The sequence below is a fragment of the Amia ocellicauda genome, chromosome 11 (assembly GCF_036373705.1).
Source record: "Amia ocellicauda isolate fAmiCal2 chromosome 11, fAmiCal2.hap1, whole genome shotgun sequence".
NCBI classification, from domain to species: domain Eukaryota; kingdom Metazoa; phylum Chordata; class Actinopteri; order Amiiformes; family Amiidae; genus Amia; species Amia ocellicauda.
Window position 1 is genome coordinate 31,778,454 of NC_089860.1, and position 20,281 is coordinate 31,798,734.

Below are 20,281 nucleotides of genomic sequence, written 5' to 3' on the forward strand. Positions count from 1 at the left end.
CCACCGCTCCCCTTTCAGGGAAATGAAAACCTGCAGCAGCATGCTGAGGTCAAATCTGGTTACTTTGTGAATGGGTTAAGGGAAAAGTAAAAAATAAAAAATGGGTCAATTTTTTTTTTTTTTTTTTTTTTTAATTTAATCACAGCCACAAATAATTGCCATATGTAAAATACAGAGATGACATTTAAATGACTGGAAAGGTATCCAGAACTGACATTTCTTGGGTCTAGGTTTCCCGCCAACTCACATTCAGGAGGTTTCAGGGTACTAGTGTTTAAAATAAATAAATACAAATTAATTAATGACAATCCAACCTTTTAAAACCTTAACCCCAGCAGCTACAATGCAATCACTGGATTCTTGTATCCTTTACAGTGGATCTCACTTTAAAATAATGCAACCAGCATTACAAGTATTGCTTAATGCAGTATTTTAATTTGCACAAAGGATACCTATTTAAAATTTGATTTCTACACGGGATAGCCCCCCCCCCCTAATCTGGAATCACCAGGGGCAGGGGGCAGGGGGTTGGGGATACTAATAGTAGTTGCTATTTGTATCCAAATCAGTTACCGGACCCCTTTGTGTTTTATAGAATGATTAATTTTAGAGCATGGTTTTTAAAATGCTAGAAGGTCCCAGGGATACAGAAAGATTGGTTTTTTCTGTGAGTGCTGTGCGGTCGACATTCTCTGAGAGGTTAGGGGGTTCAGACGGGGGACTTTGCTGCGACCCGGCTCCCACGTGGGTCTTTGTCACGAAGCTGTATTGTGTAAACTGGAGCTGCAGTGAGGAGGTCTGCAGCAATTGACTCCTTCTGCCAAACCATGAAGTTCTATGAAAACCAATAGTGCGTGTGTGTGAGATCATCCTCATTGGCCTTTATCAATCCATTTCTGGATGAAGGCCTCTCTAACATTTCTTTACCAGGTCTCACCAGCATATCTGCTTATTTAATCTTCCCAACCCAATGATCAGAAGGCTTTGCTTTAAAGGACTTGGAAATTGGATCTTTTGGCAACTTTTTTTGGTGTGGGTGTGTAATTGAGGTCAGACCCCATTTAACTGTCTCAGCTGTAATGCATCTTCAAAATATCATAATAAGGGCTCTGACAATTAAAACACAGGGTAATACTGTGCTGGGAGCAGCCGTTTTTATTTTGTTGAATTTAATCCTGTAGGCCCAAAATAAGCATAACAATATTACAAAAAAAAAAAAATCTGAAAGAACCTCAGAGAAAAAAAAAAAAAGTCTTGCTTGTATTTTTCTTGAGTCTGTCTTTGCCAGACGAAATGGAATGTTGTGATTTGTTATTTCTGTCGGATCTGAAGATGCGTTTCTGAAAGGATTGTTTGCTAATCTAAGCAGAGGCCAGAAACCACTCAGAAGTGAGCTTTGTGGAGCCAGTCTCCTACTGGCAGCTGCTAATTCCATTTTTTTCTTTCTTTTAGAGCAGTCAGCATTCCTTACTACTGTATATTGTCAGGGTGTGATATTGTAGTCAGTCCCTGGTGTAGACATACTGTATGGAGATTAAAATATAATAACTGGATGGCTTTCTTCCCCTGTATCGGGGAAATCATAGAAAAGGGGGAAGTGGTGTAGCCCCATTGTTAATCACATCAACTGCTCTCCAAATTGTAGATTGTACGGTCTGCACTGAAAACAACTTTTTAAACTAGTACAAATCATCTAACTACTTGGATTTGACAGAAAGCATTGCGATACAGCAACATTCATAACCTAAAGTATGATTTCAACATCTTGCAATCTGCTATGCTTTAACATAGGTGACAATCTGGCTAACAATCCACTGTGAAAGATTTGTTAAATTAGGTTTTTCCAAGTCAATAGGATTTCTTTTTTTTGCTTGCGTTTTTTTTCTATGGAAAAATTGAATTGAAACCTCTGTCAGCGACATACCATTCACAGCAGGCACTGTGTATCTTTGCTGATGTGTAAGAGATGTGTAAGTTCATGTCTGCTGCCTGGGGGATTCAGTGGTTTATGAGACTCCTGTGAAAAGGCTTGGTGTCAGCACTACATACAGGGAGTGATTCAGTCCAGACTCGGATGCGCGCGCACGCACAAAGTGAACAGATTCTGTTTCCTGTTCATGTCCTGTTCTTTTCTCCGTCTTGTATTTAGAAATCCCATGGATCAGTAAACTCTCGCCGTAGGCTTAATTTGATAGTAAAACCAATAAAGGAAAGTTCCATAGCCATAGATCCCATTTACAATACAAGTTCACAAACCTCAAGGAAATATTTTGTTGTAAATTTCAAGGTGACTTGTGTGTATGTAATATATCTACAACAATGCCACATCAACAGTCAGACTCCACCAACATAGTGACAAGATCAAGATCTGCAAAGGTATAGTAATCTTTGTAAAAAAAAAAAAAAAAAAAAAAAAAAAAACGCTTCAAATTCAAGAGATCTGAGATGCAAGTAAGGAAATGGGACTCAAAATGAGCTTGTGTAAGATAAATCATGTTAAAGATTTTTGTTAAAACCAAGAAAAAAAGTGAAGATGATCAAAAGGTACTTGAAGTAAGAAATTGTCTACCTTGGACTCGGACCAGATTTTATGGAAGAAATCAAAAGAGGGAAAAAGGGATCAATCCACCGCTGAAAGAAGGTCTCCCCAAGAGGTTTCCACTTGTTTTGATCTATAGCTTCCCTTTTCCATGTAATTCCTGCAAAGCTTCTTATTTTACATTTCCATCTTTCATGTGGTCTTCATCAAGGTCCTTTTTCATCTATTGGGATCCGTTCTATAGCATCCTTTGTCCATCTTTGGTCTGTTCTTGCAGTGTGTGCTTTTTAACATTTTCACTTTTAATGATGTGATGTACATCTTTCAATGCTTCTTGGCATTTCCAGTTTCTGTATCATTTTTAGGTTTAGTGTCCAGGTTTCAGAGCCATAAGTGAGTGCGGTAAGATGTATTGATCACATACTTTATCTTCAGGCAACTGGGTAATTTCCTTTCAGTAGCATGTTGTTTTGTCTAAATGTATAGAGAGATTTGCAAGAAACCTCACGCTGTATGTATATGTGTGTGTACATATATATACCTCCAGCCTTACTACTAGACAAGTGTGCCTGCCATATCTACAGTTAAATATCATTAAGCAGCTTGAGTGAAAAGTCTTGGATCTGGTCATAGCGTGTCACTCCGAGTCAAAACAAACAGCTGCTGAACACTTACAGAGCTGGCTGACTAATGCCTTGTGTGCACACTTAAGCAGTGTTCAAATAACTGGCAGGCATTCTGTTTGTGCAGCAGGCTGGGCAGGGGGGGGGGTAATTGTAGTCATTTTGGTGAAAAACGGTGCCGCTACTCAGCCATGTTCTAATTACAACACTCTGAAACAAAAGGTTCTGTGGTAGCATTCTCTCTATATCTGTAATCTATAGTGAATTGTTCATGCAAGTTAATTTTAGAAAATCATCTTAAGCTTTCCTACCCTTAGTTTTACTGTCCTACCACATGCAAATCAAAATGGTAGGAGGCGGTAGTAGGAGACGCCCAGGTGGCACACCCACCCAGGACAGGCCTTTGCCCAGAGTGCAGGCGCTTGGATTGAGCTCCTTTTAAATCCCAGCTCTGCAACTGCCATTTTAGCCAGAAGTCCCTTTGGGTTGGAGCACAATTGGCCAAGAATTGCCAGGGTCAGGTGTGAAAATGTCAGCCGGGGACTCCACAATTCACCCCACAGCAGCGACTCCTTGTGGCTCCTCGGGTGCCTGCAGGTTCAGGCTGTTGGCAATTGAGCCGCTTCAGATTCTCAGCTGTAATAGCTGCGCTGCAGGCATACTGGGCTTGCAAAGAAGCAAAGAATTGCAGTGGTGATCCGAGTCCTGTAATGGCTGAATCTGAATTGGGCTGAAGATAACTTGAGTTTGTAAATTTTAAGAATGAAAAGTACCAAATGTTTTCCCTGAGACAAGCTTGCTGCTGCACTGTTCTCCGCTGTCCCCTGATCACTTGTTGTCCTTGTAATTTCACTATCAGGTGATAAACATAGTTTCCATGCGGATCAGGATGTTTCCTTCGTACTTCCTTGCTACACAGTGATTTTGTTTCGGGTTGTGATTCATCCCAGATGTCTAGTGACGTCATCGCCATGCAGGATGCAACATGAGGGTTTGACGTTCTGTTAGAAGCCATGTTTCGTGCTAGACTTTTCCTTTACTGAGGGGAAATGAAATATGAACTTCAACACACAGTGTAATCCCATCAGATCAGCGGAGGTTATATGTTAATTAATTTGCCCTTTAAAAAAAGGCTTTCATCCCTCATGGCTGAGCTTCAAATCCAGCTGATGATTAAATTAAAATTCTTTTGAAGCTCAGCATACCTCATAAAACTTTTTTTTTTTTTTTTTTGTAGCATGTGACAAATCAAATTGTTAGTCTGTTAGGTTTCTCCAATTCACCGAGATCTACTATCAGCGAGTCCCAGACCAAAACACACAATTTACAGGCTGCATTCTCCCAAAACATGTACCACTGAGGGTGATCACCAACATGGCAATAGTTTAAAAAAACAAACAAAAAATACATTATTAGCATGCATGCAAAATGAATAAGTAAATATGATATGATGTGAAATCCTTACAGTTTTCGTGTCATTAATAATTTGACTAGGAAAAGTTGCCGATTTTTAGATGCTATTTTGTCAAATGTAATCATCACAAACACGAGTATGTATGTATGTATGTATATATATATATATATATATATATAATATATATATATATATATATATACACTCACCTAAAGGATTATTAGGAACACCTGTTCAATTTCTCATTAATGCAATTATCTAACCAACCAATCACATGGCAGTTGCTTCAATGCATTTAGGGGTGTGGTCCTGGTCAAGACAATCTCCTGAACTCCAAACTGAATGTCTGAATGGGAAAGAAAGGTGATTTAAGCAATTTTGAGCATGGCATGGTTGTTGGTGCCAGACGGGCCGGTCTGAGTATTTCACAATCTGCTCAGTTACTGGGATTTTCACGCACAACCATTTCTAGGGTTTACAAAGAATGGTGTGAAAAGGGAAAAACATCCAGTATGTGGCAGTCCTGTGGGCGAAAATGCCTTGTTGATGCTAGAGGTCAGAGGAGAATGGGCCGACTGATTCAAGCTGATAGAAGAGCAACTTTGACTGAAATAACCACTCGTTACAACCGAGGTATGCAGCAAAGCATTTGTGAAGCCACAACACGTACAACCTTGAGGCGGATGGGCTACAACAGCAGAAGACCCCACCGGGTACCACTCATCTCCACTACAAATAGGAAAAAGGCTACAATTTGCACAAGCTCACCAAAATTGGACAGTTGAAGACTGGAAAAATGTTGCCTGGTCTGATGAGTCTCGATTTCTGTTGAGACCTTCAGATGGTAGAGTCAGAATTTGGCGTAAACAGAATGAGAACATGGATCCATCATGCCTTGTTACCACTGTGCAGGCTGCTGGTGGTGGTGTAATGGTGTGGGGGATGTTTTCTTGGCACACTTTAGGCCCCTTAGTGCCAATTGGGCATCGTTTAAATGCCATGGACTACCTGAGCATTGTTTCTGACCATGTCCATCCCTTTATGACCACCATGTACCCATCCTCTGATGGCTACTTCCAGCAGGATAATGCACCATGTCACAAAGGTCGAATCATTTCAAATTGGTTTCTTGAACATGACAATGAGTTCACTGTACTAAACTGGCCCCCACAGTCACCAGATCTCAACCCAATAGAGCATCTTTGGGATGTGGTGGAACGGGAGCTTCGTGCCCTGGATGTGCATCCTACAAATCTCCATCAACTGCAAGATGCTATCCTATCAATATGGGCCAACATTTCTAAAGAATGCTTTCAGCACCTTGTTGAATCAATGCCATGTAGAATTAAGGCAGTTCTGAAGGCGAAAGGGCGTCAAACACAGTATTAGTATGGTGTTCCTAATAATAAAATCATCAAAATCCTAAGATAAATCATGTTAAAGATTTTTGTTAAAACCAAGAAAAAAAGTGAAGATGATCAAAAGGTACTTGAAGTAAGAAATTGTCTACCTTGGACTCGGACCAGATTTTATGGAAGAAATCAAAAGAGGGAAAAAGGGATCAATCCACCGCTGAAAGAAGGTCTCCCCAAGAGGTTTCCACTTGTTTTGATCTATAGCTTCCCTTTTCCATGTAATTCCTGCAAAGCTTCTTATTTCACATTTCCATCTTTCATGTGGTCTTCATCAAGGTCCTTTTTCATCTATTGGGATCCGTTCTATAGCATCCTTTGTCCATCTTTGGTCTGTTCTTGCAGTGTGTGCTTTTTAACATTTTCACTTTTAATGATGTGATGTACATCTTTCAATGCTTCTTGGCATTTCCAGTTTCTGTATCATTTTTAGGTTTAGTGTCCAGGTTTCAGAGCCATAAGTGAGTGCGGTAAGATGTATTGATCACATACTTTATCTTCAGGCAACTGGGTAATTTCCTTTCAGTAGCATGTTGTTTTGTCTAAATGTATAGAGAGATTTGCAAGAAACCTCACGCTGTATGTATATGTGTGTGTACATATATATACCTCCAGCCTTACTACTAGACAAGTGTGCCTGCCATATCTACAGTTAAATATCATTAAGCAGCTTGAGTGAAAAGTCTTGGATCTGGTCATAGCGTGTCACTCCGAGTCAAAACAAACAGCTGCTGAACACTTACAGAGCTGGCTGACTAATGCCTTGTGTGCACACTTAAGCAGTGTTCAACCTCTAGGTGAGTGTGTATAATATATGAAGTAAAATGGCTTGGACTTATTGTTTGCCTTATACATTGATTAACAGAAGTTAGATATTATAACAGTAATTGATAACGAAATAAAATAGTTAGATGGTTATTTACAATTTTTCGAGTTCAAATCACTTTGGTGTCTTTAAGCACACAATTGTAATAGAAACTGCAGAGTCCTGATATCTTTTCTACCCTATATATAACCACACAAATATTGGGTCAGTTTCGTACAGATTTGGATGATAATCGGTGCAATGTTGTGCAATAATTAAAAAGCATTGGATTCATTAAAATATGGAATGTGAATTTAAGGTGGTTTTCAGTGACTAGGAGTTGTCATATTGAAATCAATGGAATTACAATGAAAATGTAATTCTGCGCTACACGAACGTGACCACAGATCTCCAGCACTGTATTTAGTTGACAAATTCACTGTTCACTGTTTCACTAGGACACCATTTTGTGCAAGTCTACAGCAGCCAGACTTCAGAAATAAATTACAGATAACCCAAACCCAAACCCAAAGACCCTAGGGGTGGTGGTGAAAATATGCAAATTGCATCAAATGTAGCTGGCTGATTTATCTTTTTTTCATACAGATGTCTTTAGATAAGGCATTTAATAATTCAAAAACACATTAATATAATAGATAATGATGTTACATTTTTGACTGTTGTGTAACACTAGTTAGTGGCCAACTGTGTGCATGTCTGAGGAAAAACAAACCGAAGGAAATCGAACACAAGGACTGAAAACCATTATCAGCCAGTCAGACCATTATAAGCCAGTCAAGCCAACCTAACAAGTCCCACTCACTCCCACACACACGCACCACAAAGGAGACGCATTGCTCTGCTATCAGTCAGGAAGATGGAAATGTCCTGAAAGGGCTGAGAGAAAACGAGGTGTCCCTGAATAAATGAGAGGGCTGGCGGCTAAACATTCATCTTCTGTCCCAGCTCTACAGTTTGACCCTCATTAAGAGAGGCGATCTATTTGTTTCCTGTTTACACTGGGCCCCAGTTTAATGGTGCTACCCCAGTCTACCTGCAGTAGGCAAGCCCTGGTACCTGGAGAGTGTGGTGAGGTAGAGGTAGAGGTAGAGGTAGGCCTCATGGCAAATGTCATATTGAGAATGGCACTGACCTAAAAAAAAACAAAAAGACTTGTGGCAGTGCTTGCGGAGGATAATATAGTCTGGCATTAGGTTTGAGCACTGAAAACTGGTATTTCACTCACTGGAGCGGACCACAACACAGAGGAATGAGGAAAAGTAGGCTTTGTAGCATTTGTTTCCCTAGCCAAGTCTGTTATTTAGTAATCTCAGCATCCAGTCTCTTAAATGACCTACAGGGGTGTTAATGAAGCACAGTTAGTTATTGAAGCATTTGAGGCCCCATTACCCTTAGCATCTTTCCTTAATAATGACTCCATGTATTGTAAAGTGGGAACAAAGCACTCTGGAGAGGGAAGGAATACCCAAAGCACTGTCGTCGTGCCGGAGGTCCCGCGAGGTCGTTCTTTTCTGACCTTTCTGTGACTACCTCTGTGCTGGCCTGCATCCTTAATGCTGGGAATCTGGCAGGGAATAGGTGCCAAGCGCTGTGATATTTTTACAGTTTGGACCAGTGTCCAAGGCATGCTTAGCTAAGACTGTCAAAATGCCCAGAGCAGGCATTATTGTAGAGGGGGAAAAAGAAACTTCCTATATGTGTAAGTTACTTGAAGTGTCTTTGGGAATTTATTTTGGGGGTGCAGCGCAGGAAGTTACCATTTTCCACTATACTTAGTTTTTAAATTAGATCGAGTAAAATGAAGCCTTATTCCACGTGACAGTTTCTTCCAATGACATTGTGGTCGACCGTGATGATCACTATGTAAATGGCAGGTTTGAAAACACAGAAATATTCAGAAAATAACAGAATGCAGGAGATGGTTACATATGAAAGACCAGTGCTGTTTCCACACCCTTCTAATTGTGAATTTGTGGGACACTGTTTTTTGTTGAGTTTTATTTTTTTATTTTAATCCTTTGGTATTGGACATACTCGTACAAACATGTAATGCTGCAACACTAGAAAAAGAGACGAGGACCATAATTAGGTATTTTTAATAACTAGGACAGCAGCAGGGGAGCAAGGAATACAATTGTGATAGTATTCCTCTGCCCAGGGCCTGTTTCCCCAAACAAAGCTTTACTGTGTACAGACGTTTCCTGATTCCTCCATCATCTTTATATAGCAAAACAAAGACACAATGTGAAACCAGACATGTTGTATGATGATTATCAAAAAAATGACTAGTCTTAAACACCTTAATGCCTTGTTATATCACAACACTAGGTGATATGGATATGGGGCATTCTTTACATTCCAACAGACACGCGATACAAGCTCTGTGTATTATATATCTGCTTATCCACATAGCTGTTGCAATCCAATGTGCAAACTCGAGGAATATGTTTAATGGTGCGGTAGATGGTTTGCTTAATCTAAAAATGACATCTCAAGAGCAAATGGTTAAAGAGACCTCTTTAAAGAGTCTCTTTCTCAGCTCTGTCCCTCTGCTTCCTTCAGACGTCCTCCCTAATAAAGCCCAGGGGCCAAATTCTGACCTGTTCTCTTTTCAGGGGTCATAAATATTAAAAACAACCCTTTTCAATTTCTTCCTTGGCAAAACCGATTAATGGTGATTTAAGAGGGAAGGCAGCTCTTAATTTCTGAAGGTCCTCCAGTCAGTCTATGAAGTGCACAGTGAACTGTATTTCTTGGTTTCTTCCTCTTTTTTCCTCCTTGTGTGTTAACAGGCATTTGCTTTTATGTCAGTCCATTAAAGGCTTTTCAAGGTCACAACTGTATTTTTTCTCTTTCAAGAGTTAGGGTGGTACTGATTGTTACCATTTTGATTTCTATTCATAAGCATATTAGCCAGCAGAGGAAGAAAAATCTAAAAGAACACAGATTAAAATAAAAGGCTGTTTTAATAACTTTCGTCAGACCTTCAAGTCATAAAAATATTTATAATTGATAAAAGAAAAGAAACCCAACGGAATACATGTCAGTGCTACGATACTCGTTTTGTTGTGTGTACTCAATGTAGTGGCCCTGTGGTGAACTGCTGTGAAAATGTTCAGTGTAGCTCCTTTCTGTCCTTCTAGCAGCTCCGGTCTTTTCCGATGGGAAGCGGATGTCAGGTCAATACCAACACGCTCACAGACCCGGGACCGTGATAGAAATAATGTCCTTGATATAAATGTAACACTGCCCAATCGTGTTGCCACAGAGAGAGTGCTTTCGGTTGCCTGTACTAACAGTTTTGTTTTTATTCAGGCACTAGAGGACAGCTCAGACCCCCCCTTCAGTTTACGGAGGAATCCAGGTGAGCTGAGGTCCTATGAGCGGGGGTCCAGGACTGAATCGGTCAATCAGCCATCGCCCATATCAGACCTGTTGCAGGGTCTGGTGGGGGGCTCCACCAGGGGCCAGGCCAGGCGCCCCGAGGGCCGGGGAGTAGGGGGGCGCACCTGGAACAACCGCCAGGCAGACAACTGAACCAGCCCGACCCCCCCCCCCCCCCTCCACACACCATCAGAGGTGAGACTGTGTTTGAGATCAGTTGAGTTTTTTTTTTTCTTTTTTCTTTTTTGTGCCCCAGTTAAGAATTGGCAAATTACTATAACTGAGATTAGCACTGCAATTGTGTTCTCTGCAGGAGGGGTGAGACTAAACGCACGTCCTCCAAGTCATAGCTGGGATTGTCTAATTTGTTTTAACTGTCTTATTTCAGGTCATTGAGTCTCCCCATGCATCTAACAAAGCCAATATTAAATACAGCAACCAGAAGATATTTTCTCTGGCTGGTTTGGCTTTAAAATTCTTAATGATTTCAGTCTTCAGTATCGTGGGGATGGGACAACTGTCAGTTAATAGTCTGAAACTCCCATTATGCTGCATGGAGCTTAATTAGAAAACCTTGAACTTAATTAACCTCATGTTAATTAATTTATCCCTGAGAGTATGCTTGCGTACTGCATTGACTTGACAAAAAAAAAGATTCCGGTTTTAGAAATAACATTGTGCATCCATCTAACTATCTATCTATCTATCTACAAACATACACACACACACAATATATACACATCCTGAAACTTTGGACATTTAGAGTAATTTCCAGTAGCATTTCTGTTCAGCTCGATATTTCATCACATTTACTCTTAATAAAGCCAACATGAACATCTGAATCTGGTGGCAGCACTCTTCCTTATGTGATTTATAAAGACATCAATATTTCTGCTGTAAATCTAAAACAAACCTAACAAAACCTGAAGGTAAATATTCAAAATGATCTTCATAAAACATGTATGAATTTGGCAATATTTAAACATTTAATGTTTAATATTTGGAACCCAAAGAAGCCCTGACAGTTAAGATCAGTTAGTCACATTATCCAGTCCTGTTCTGTTACCCGTCGCAGAAATCGCCACTGGACTCAGTTGTACTGATTGTGACAGTGAAGACTGAATGCATGATTTCTGTTTTTTTTTCTTCTTTATCAATACAGTTGCAGGGTATCTCCATTCCCATCACAAGGTCCCCGGAGCAGAAGGTAGATCCCAGTTTCAAGTGTTCTAAATCATCTACCCCAAGAGCAAGTTGAATCGAGAGACTGCAGCGTTCCCTGGGCCTCCGAGGGGCATCTGTCAGTGTCAGCTGACCTGTATATTTTTCTAGCACGAACTTTCCAAGCACTCTATGCTCTTCCTCTCCCTCCTTCTTCTGTCTTACATTGTATTATATTTTTCACTTGACAAGGGAGGCCCGTACACCTCAGTGCAAATATTTGTTTTTGGGTTTTTGGCTACTTTTTCGAGAAAAGACAATGTGGAATCACACTGTATCCACGTCGCACTTTGAATTTCAAGACAAACCAACCATGCAGGAGTCAGGTATGACCAAATGCAGGGAGCGAATTACTTTTTAAGATTTATATTGTTATTATTTTAATTACTTCTGTTATTGTTGTTGTTGTTGTTGTTGTTGTTGTTATTATTATTATTATTATTATTTTGTTTTACAACTGTTGTGATCAGAAACCTATGAAAATAGGCTTAGATTTAGACTAGGCTTTTTTTTTTTTTTTTTTTTCTCATTTCGCTCACTCTTGCTTTGTTACATTGTTCCTGTTCAGTCTCTCAACTCCCTGAAGTCCAGTGACAAAATTCAAGGCAGGTTAAACCCTGGCATCCCATCAGTGACTCCCTGCGTAATACCAATGTTAGTGTCAGCAGTTTGTTTTTTCTCTATTTCCTTGATCCAGAGTAATAATCTGCTGATATCAGTTGTCATACCACTGTCATAAACCTGCCATTTCACTGGACAATCAAAACTCAATTCAGACTGTCCCTCAACGAGTCTGCATTAGATTTTTTTCCCAAATGAGTGTGATGCACCGTACCTTCAAGAAATTCACACGACCTTCTCTTAAAGGGAAAATGAAATGTTGTGCTGCACTGCAAGAAAACCAGTCACACACACACACACACACACACACCCACCCCTACAAGAAGACATTAGGCATGTTTGGATCAGTGGGCATTTTTCCTTGGTGAATACTGTGAACAGCTGATAAATGCTCTGGCTCTTTCAAAAATCAATTGAAAAAGTCTTGCAAGTTTAAGAAAAGCTCTGTCCACATTACATGCTGTATAACATGCACTTTTGTACCAAGCAACACTCCAAAAAATCTTCAGAATAATTGAGATCCATGCCCCCCCGCCCTCCCTCCCCCCCCACTGAGGGCATGCAGTGAATCATTTTGTCTGTCAAATGAATTGCTTTGCACATTGTAAGGAAGTCTCAAAGATGTTAATGTTCAAGCATTTTTGTACATATTTATATACATTTTATAATGCATCCATTTTTAAATCCTTAAGGAAGATTTGTGTTGGCGATCGTGTTTGCCTGAGACTGTCAGGTTCAGTGGAATTTACAGTTTAGTTCTCAGTTTTCTAATTATGTATGACTCCATTTTCATACTTACCTTTAACATTAAATGTTAACAAAATTGTGCCGTCATCTTTTCAATATGTTAACTGCATTCTCATTTTCATTAATTTATTCCAATACCCTTTTTTAATTTATTCTGAGGTCTGTAAAAGGTTGATGTTGATATGAAACATATTCACATCTTGAGGGAACAACTTGAGCAGTGTAGAACAACTCAGTAGGTCTTCTGATTTAGAAACATTTCTGCTGTGAAAATTCTCTACAAATTGGTTATTTCTTTGTTGCTTTAGTACAAAACATTCCTTATTATAAGAGGGCTCTTCATTTTTTAAATAATGACATTCCCTTCCAATTCTAAATTGATGTGCACAAATAAACCAGGCAATTGGAATGTTTACTTCATTACGAAAAACACCATCACCTTGTAAGCACCATTCACAAACTGCTATTTTACTATAGATTTTCTCCGTGGAGGGACAGTTTTGCATAATTGGGACTGACCTATAGTTGTAGTCAAACATATATTCACACCCTTCATTTGAAACCACGTTATTCATTCAGTTTAATAAATATTGTTCAATAAACTATACATACATATTGTTGGGTTTGTTACACACTGATTAAGCCTTAGAAGTAAATGTAAGGATTACAGTTGATTCCAACATGTCAGACTATCACCCTGTCATAGAAATCAGTGAAGATGTAGTCCACAATTGAGGCACTGTTTGTCTCAACTTGGCCCAGTTATTTTTTTTATGCAAGAATTTGTCTGTTTTCTCTTTTCCAGTCCATGTCATCTCACTCCATTAATTAGTACAAGGACTTGTAGTCAGCCATGAAAGTTAAATAAAATATAGGTTTTCTTTAGGCCAAGAAAGTATATCTCCCATTTGCCTCCCAGTGGAAAGAAACAAATGGTCTTCAGGGAAGTTATTGAATGACTTGTTTTGTGTAATGCTGATTAAAACGAGGATTTCTTTGTCCATCATTGACTGCAGCAAAAGAACAGGCTTATTTTTTGTTCTTAGTGTAATTCGCTCCCTGTTGTTCAGTGACTTCTGCTTTCTGTCCTATAAATGTGGCTGGACTGTGGGATTTGTTCAGGGATAAGCAGATCAAATACAGCTCTGCACTGGATGGCAATCTTTATTTTCCGAAGAAAATAAGTACCTGATACTGTAAACATTAAAAAAGGGCAGGTTTTCTCCTTGGCGTTACACCAGCACTGTGGATATCTGACTTCTCTGCAAGGCTGGGATGGATGTTAGAAAATGCTTCCCTGATAGTTCTGGACAACATCCTCATGAAATAAAATCCATGGGATAAACCCAGTGCGGAAGAACATCCAGACTTAACCCCTTGTTCAAAGTGGGGGTGTCTAACGGCAAGAGCCGCAGTAGTTGGGGTTCTGCAGCTTCTAAAAGTCTTAAGGATTCTCAACACTTTCTTGAACAAACTCCAGACAAGAGGGTGCAGCACAGGGTCGCAGTGCGAATCTCCTGGACAGCTTTTTGTTTTTCAGTTTGATTTTTTTCATTGTAATGAGCCCTGTGTGGATGAATGCATCTTCTGCAGTGGAGCTTCTCATAGGAATCAGTCAGTGCCATAACAATCGAATGTAGTGCCATGCAAGTGCAGACTTTACACTTTCTGTAATCTACTGGATCCTAAAGATCTCTGGTTCAGGAAATGTCACACTGGGTTCTCTTCATAATAGCTGTAGCAGAGGGACTCTGCCATAGTTGGGTTTGGCACAAATGTTTAATGGGGCGAGATAATTCCCTTTCCCACCTCCCTGGATGTGCATCTTGATAAAGCTTACAAGGGCATGCTTTTGGATTTGCAAAACAATACAATCATTTAGCTTTTTGGTGGAAAAACCTTTTGGAGCTGAAGGGTATTGGGGAGTTTTTTTCTCTAAATTACAGAATCTACCACAAGAACAATAACTAACCACAATGAGATGTAGGAGTGAGCTGCTAGACTCTGGCCTTACTGGACCAGGGTTGGAGAACTCTGATCTAGAGCCTTAGGACAGTGTCTCTATGAGCTAATGTGTCCTAAACGTACATCACACAAAATTCAACAGTGTAAAACAGACCTCTGCTCAGAAAACATTTACTTGTCGGTCATACAAGGGCTGCAATTAAATTAAACCTTTGATACACCTGCTAATCGAAAACTACAAAATTGTACTCAGTAGTTCATTTTTAGTAAGATGTTACTTTCTTCTACTCATAAATGTAACCGCTATGATGTACAAGTTTGTAGTTTGCTATTAGCGGGTGGGTCAATGTTTTGATTTAATCCATCCCATGGCCTCATCCACAAATATGAGGGCAAATTATCAAGCAGAAAAGGCAAATGGATTGATTTGTAGCTCTAGTACTCTGCAGGTTTTATGAGTGATTTATTACAATGTGTACTATGAATCGGCTGTATTTGTGCCAGGTATTCTAAGGAAAAGCTAATCTAAATCCAGTACAGTCTAGTTGAGATCAACTGCTCATGTTTTTGCGTCTCAAGTTCACATATTCATTCTGACAGATACAGAAATCACTCAATCAACTGTTTAAACAGTGAAAACAACTGAATGTTTCTCATTTTAGAAATTATACCTATAAACATCTGCAGGATTGTAGCCTCCCAGGACGAGGGTTGGCTGCCACTGCTTTAGTCAAACGCCAGTAAAACTCACAAAACTTTACTGTTGTCCATTACTGCTTGCCAGTCCTATCCGAGGACATAAAAAATAGTTTGATTTACATCTTTGTGGCAAAGACTTCTAATACAGCCCCTGACCTCACCCCTCACTGTGACGTTTTGTGGAGTTTGACTATTGCAGTCCAAGGGCCACACAAGACCTGCAGAGTTGATTTATATCCATGTAACGTTAATAGAAATTGTCCACCCCTGCCCAGTCCTTTAGGAATGATTGTCCATCACATTCCCCTCTGGGTGTCTGAGAGAAAACTAAATGCAGAACCTGTCATACCTGCTTTCGTTGTTTTGTTTTTTTCGAATTAGTTTTCATTTTGTTTTTCTTGGTGTCATCAGCCAGCAAAAGAAAGTGATGTCAAGTTCTCATTATGCAGGATGATGATGCAGAAATAAAACATCTTGCATACTTAAGAACCATCTTGAGAGAACAGCATATTTCTTCATACTTTTTGATGGTATTCCCATGTGTCCAGCTCTGGGAACTCGCTCTCAATTGGTAAAACTAAATTTCTTATGTTTGTTTTGTATATTTCCCTGAAATCCCCATCGGGTTGACTTGTTAAACAATTCCACAGGGAGGGGGAAATCAAATGTAAGAAAGGATGAGAAAAAAACTCCCTGTTATAGAATTCTCAGTGGAAACTCCTGATTGAACAGAACTTTAATTATACAGCGTTAAGACGCACAGAGGGGAATTACAGAAGATTACAGATCAAAGAGCGCACTCCTAATCTCTAGAAAGTCCTAGTCTAGTGGTGTATTAGAACATGTTTCTAAAGCAGATATTTTAAAGTATTAAGCATTGCTTTTCCATAGCTAGAAAATGTAGGTCCCCTCCACTGGGACAAAAGCAGCATCGATGCAAGTTTTGGCTTCGCTTCTCTGAATCTACCAGGTATCAATAGCAGGTGAAAGGTTATTGCTAAACAGATTCTGATCTCCCAGGATTGACCAATAACTGGTTTGCAAATTCACAATTGGAAGTATGAAAGACCCTGTGATGATCTCTCTCTTGATATCTAGTGTCTATATATTTATAAGGACAGTAGTACAGTATTTGTCTCCCATATTCTTTCTTTTTTGGTCTCTGAGTCTGTTTCATTCCCGCCTGTCACTTTAGGCCTGTTTTATCGGCTGCTAAAGCGCACAGAGCCGGCCAGAGCTGTTGATATACAACCCCTGGGTGGTGAAAGGCGAGAGGTCACAGCTGGAGCTAATCATGGATTTCCCCAGAAATGTGGGATATAAATACTGGGACAGGAGAGCGCTCTGGCCACACTTGCTATGTCGTCATGTGTGTCTTGGACATCAGGGAGTCCACTGGCGCACTGCCGTGGTACTCCTCAGAAAAGGGAAAAGTCAGATATACTGGGGACGAACACTTAGCGTGTGTAAGACTGGTAAAAATGTAACCCTAGCCTGATTCAGCACAGTCTTGTGGTTTTATTAAATGGAATTTAAGAGCAATGAACTTAAAGATCATGTCACTCATTTAAAGCAAACTAAAACTGATATTGGTCATGATCCTATTGCATGAGATCCTTCAGGTTTTTTTTTCCCCTACATGTTTTGTTTGGCTGTCTATAAAAGTTAACAGGTGCAAGCATTCAAAATCTCTGGCCAGCAAGTTCTGTGGGGCTAAACACTGGACCCTGTCCTAAAATCGAAATGAAAAGAACTTTAATGGTGCACAATGTTGGGATACAATAACACTCCTTTCTTCGAGTGTGAAAGACTCATGACACCCTTTCTTTAAACACAAAAAGCAAAACAAAAAATAACACTAGCTGTTTATTGATGACCACAGATGCAAATGCTGCTCAATTTATTTTGTTCCAACTTTGGAATAGCAGGGTTTCCTATCAGTACTGTATGAACTCGAGCAACATTTTTCCATCGCAAGTAAAGATCCTGATGACAGTGTTCCCCCTACTCAACCCAACAACAGTTTGCACTGCATGAAACACTTGGAAATGCTCTTCCTGGCAGAGTTGGGGGGCGGGGAACGAAACGAGGGGAGCTTGTGTACCAGCACTGATTTGAATTTTTCAACTCTCGATCGATCAGTACAAGAGAGTGTACGAGCCCAGAGGAGCCTGCCTATCGATCAGCAAAAGGGAGGGGGATGAGGGGCACTTGGTGGTGCACTCTGGTGGCCACCCTCCTCTGGGACTGATTGGTTGTCTGCAATTTACAGAACAGTCTTCTTGCCATGACAAATGCAGCAGACCACGTCAGCTGAGCTTCTCCAGCCTGAGACACCTGTGCTTTTTGAATGCAGGACATGCCTGGGCAGCTCCACAACGCTCATTGTACTGGGTAACCGGTTCCACTGAGCTGTGTGCTTTCTGACCTTCATCTGTGTTGCAATAACCTTTGTATCCAGGGGCCTCAGAGTTGGATTATCTTTGCAATGCCTGCATTCTTCTGAGGAGAACTGAGCAACCTAAAGCACAGGGAGATCTTCCACTTAAATAACTGCTGCTGCTGCTGCCTAGGAGGGGGCATTTGAAAAGGACTTAAAATCTTCTCTTGAGAGACAATGTCAGCACTGTAAAGGGTAGGTCAGGGTTGCACAGCCCTGGCCCCAGAGGGCCACAATCCTGCACGATGAATAGGTGACTTGAAACCACTGAGTTAAAACCAAGTTAATAAATGACTAACTTGGGCCAATTAAGTCATTCGAATCAAAAGCAGAAGAGGGTTTTTTTGTTTAAAGGTCCACTTAGAGGTCTGTCTCAGCCTCAAATCATGTCTGATTTACTCGGTTCCCTTTATATTCCCTTTTAATGTTGTGAAATGTGATCCCCTGTAAATGACCCCAATGTGTCAGTGCATATAATGAGCAGTGAATACATATATTTTCAGGTTCTTCAGTACATTTTGAGGTTAAGAGTTGTTGTTGGACTTTTCATGCCACTCATATGTTGCAGAGTTTTAATTTGCTTTCTTCCTCACAAACAGTCTACCGACTTTAGGTGAGAGATTGTGGATTGTGGACACACTAGTAACCAGCACTTAAACAACTGGAGTCTTTTGGAACAGAATATTATCCCATTTTTACCAAGATGTACAGAGTACTCTATCCATTGTTAAGCCTTAAATACTTAATTTATGTATTTTCAGTCCCCTCCCCCCTGCCAAAATATTACAGTCATTGTCATCTCAGATCTATTGAATTTCAGCTGGGTTTCTTTTTGTTTTCTTTGGGCCAAGTCCACTTCCAAGTGTGGCTGCCTTTACAAATCATGCTAAAATCATTCCAACTTATTACTAGTTTACAATTTATATTAAAGAAATCGAATGTTTACTAAGATACATATAAAGTCTTATGAACCTCTGAAAGAAAGGGTAAATATTCTTATTTTTATTGTTATTATTTAAATATACAAATATATAAAACATCTTGTTTGGAGGCTATATGAAATAGATTTTAATTTTATATGTGGGCCTTGTTTAAATGTGTTCTCAGAAGATATGTTTTTTTTTTTTTAAACAAATATATTTTGGTCTGATGTGCACTCCTGGGGAGTCGCAAGTATTTGTTAAGAAAATAAAATAAGACCTGCAGCCCTTATCCCTTTGAGAACCAAAACGACAAGCATACCTGGACCTTGAGATAAAGGAAAGGCTTGTGTATTATAGTAATGATGGGAAAGAAAAGTCTACATTTTATTGAAAGCAGAGCACCTCTGAGGTAGAATGCACCTTAAATATTTTGCTGTGTGTCATCTTGTTTTATTAGAAATCAGTCTTCCAGTTTCCTGTGTGTGTGTGTGTGTGTGTGTGGAAAGTCAGGGTTTATGTAGTGCTGAAAAAAGGTGAACTTTAGCCTGTCAAACTTAACTGGAGAGTACAACTCAAATGGAAGCCCCCCTCAGAAATGTTTATACATGGACATACCTTAAGGAAGAAAGGATGTTCAGGTGTAAAGCTGTCCATTAGGAATGGCATCAGAAAGACACAGGCTTCTCTCAGTAACCCTTGGCTCGGCTGTATTGTGAGAATGTACTCTTGACCGCCTGTGATGCATCTCTGTTATAGAGTAATAATTTGTGCATGTTTACCTTCGAGCTCTGCATGTAGATTTCACAAACGCTGCCAAATGTACAGCAATGTATTCAATTCAATAAAGAGAAAATTGTTTGTACCATCTGTCTTTGTATGCATGCGTGTGCGTGTTAGTGAGAAAGGTATTGACAAGCTAGAGGACTACTAAGGACGCAAGGGGAAATTAAAAGGAGGTATATGTAAGATGGAAAAGAGCAGACACTTCCCAGAACATGCCAATCAACTGTGGCCGGATGAAATCTTCAGACTGATGACCTGCCAGAAGCCAAACAAGCAGGATGGGTCACGTAGGCTTCTGTCATGTAAAACCTGTATTGTGTGGAGCCCGAGTACTCCCCATCGACAGTGTCCCCCAGCCACGGCTTCACCATTCAGAGTTTCCACGGCTCAGCCGAACTCGCATATCTGAAGCGGGTGTTGCTGTGCTCTTTTGCACAGTCCACATGTGAGTGTGTGTGCGTGACTGCATTTCCGCTGTGCTGGGAAGGCGTGAGGATGGGTTCAAACATGCCATAGCTTTACAAAAGCATAACTTTACAGCCACCCAGTGTAGAAGGGAAAAACACACCAGCAGAATAACTGAACAGCCCTGGTTCTAAACTTTTCACATTGGGTTTTCCTTTGTGTGGATCAAATGTAGAGGGATATATTTTTTCTAGTACAAGCACTGAATGGTTATTTTTG

At 40.1% G+C, this 20,281-nt stretch overlaps 1 protein-coding gene across 1 annotated transcript in view; it reads left to right on the forward strand.

The window, feature by feature from the left end:
* Positions 1-19,681, forward strand: part of luzp1 (leucine zipper protein 1) — a 61,428-nt gene extending 41,747 nt beyond the window's left edge. Inside the window, exons 4-5 of the mRNA XM_066717454.1 lie at positions 10,130-10,393; positions 11,361-19,681. Of these exons, the coding sequence (XP_066573551.1) occupies positions 10,130-10,351 (222 nt within the window). The 3' untranslated portion in view covers positions 10,352-10,393; positions 11,361-19,681. The remainder of the gene's footprint in view (positions 1-10,129; positions 10,394-11,360) is intronic.
* The last annotated feature ends 600 nt before the right edge of the window (positions 19,682-20,281 follow it).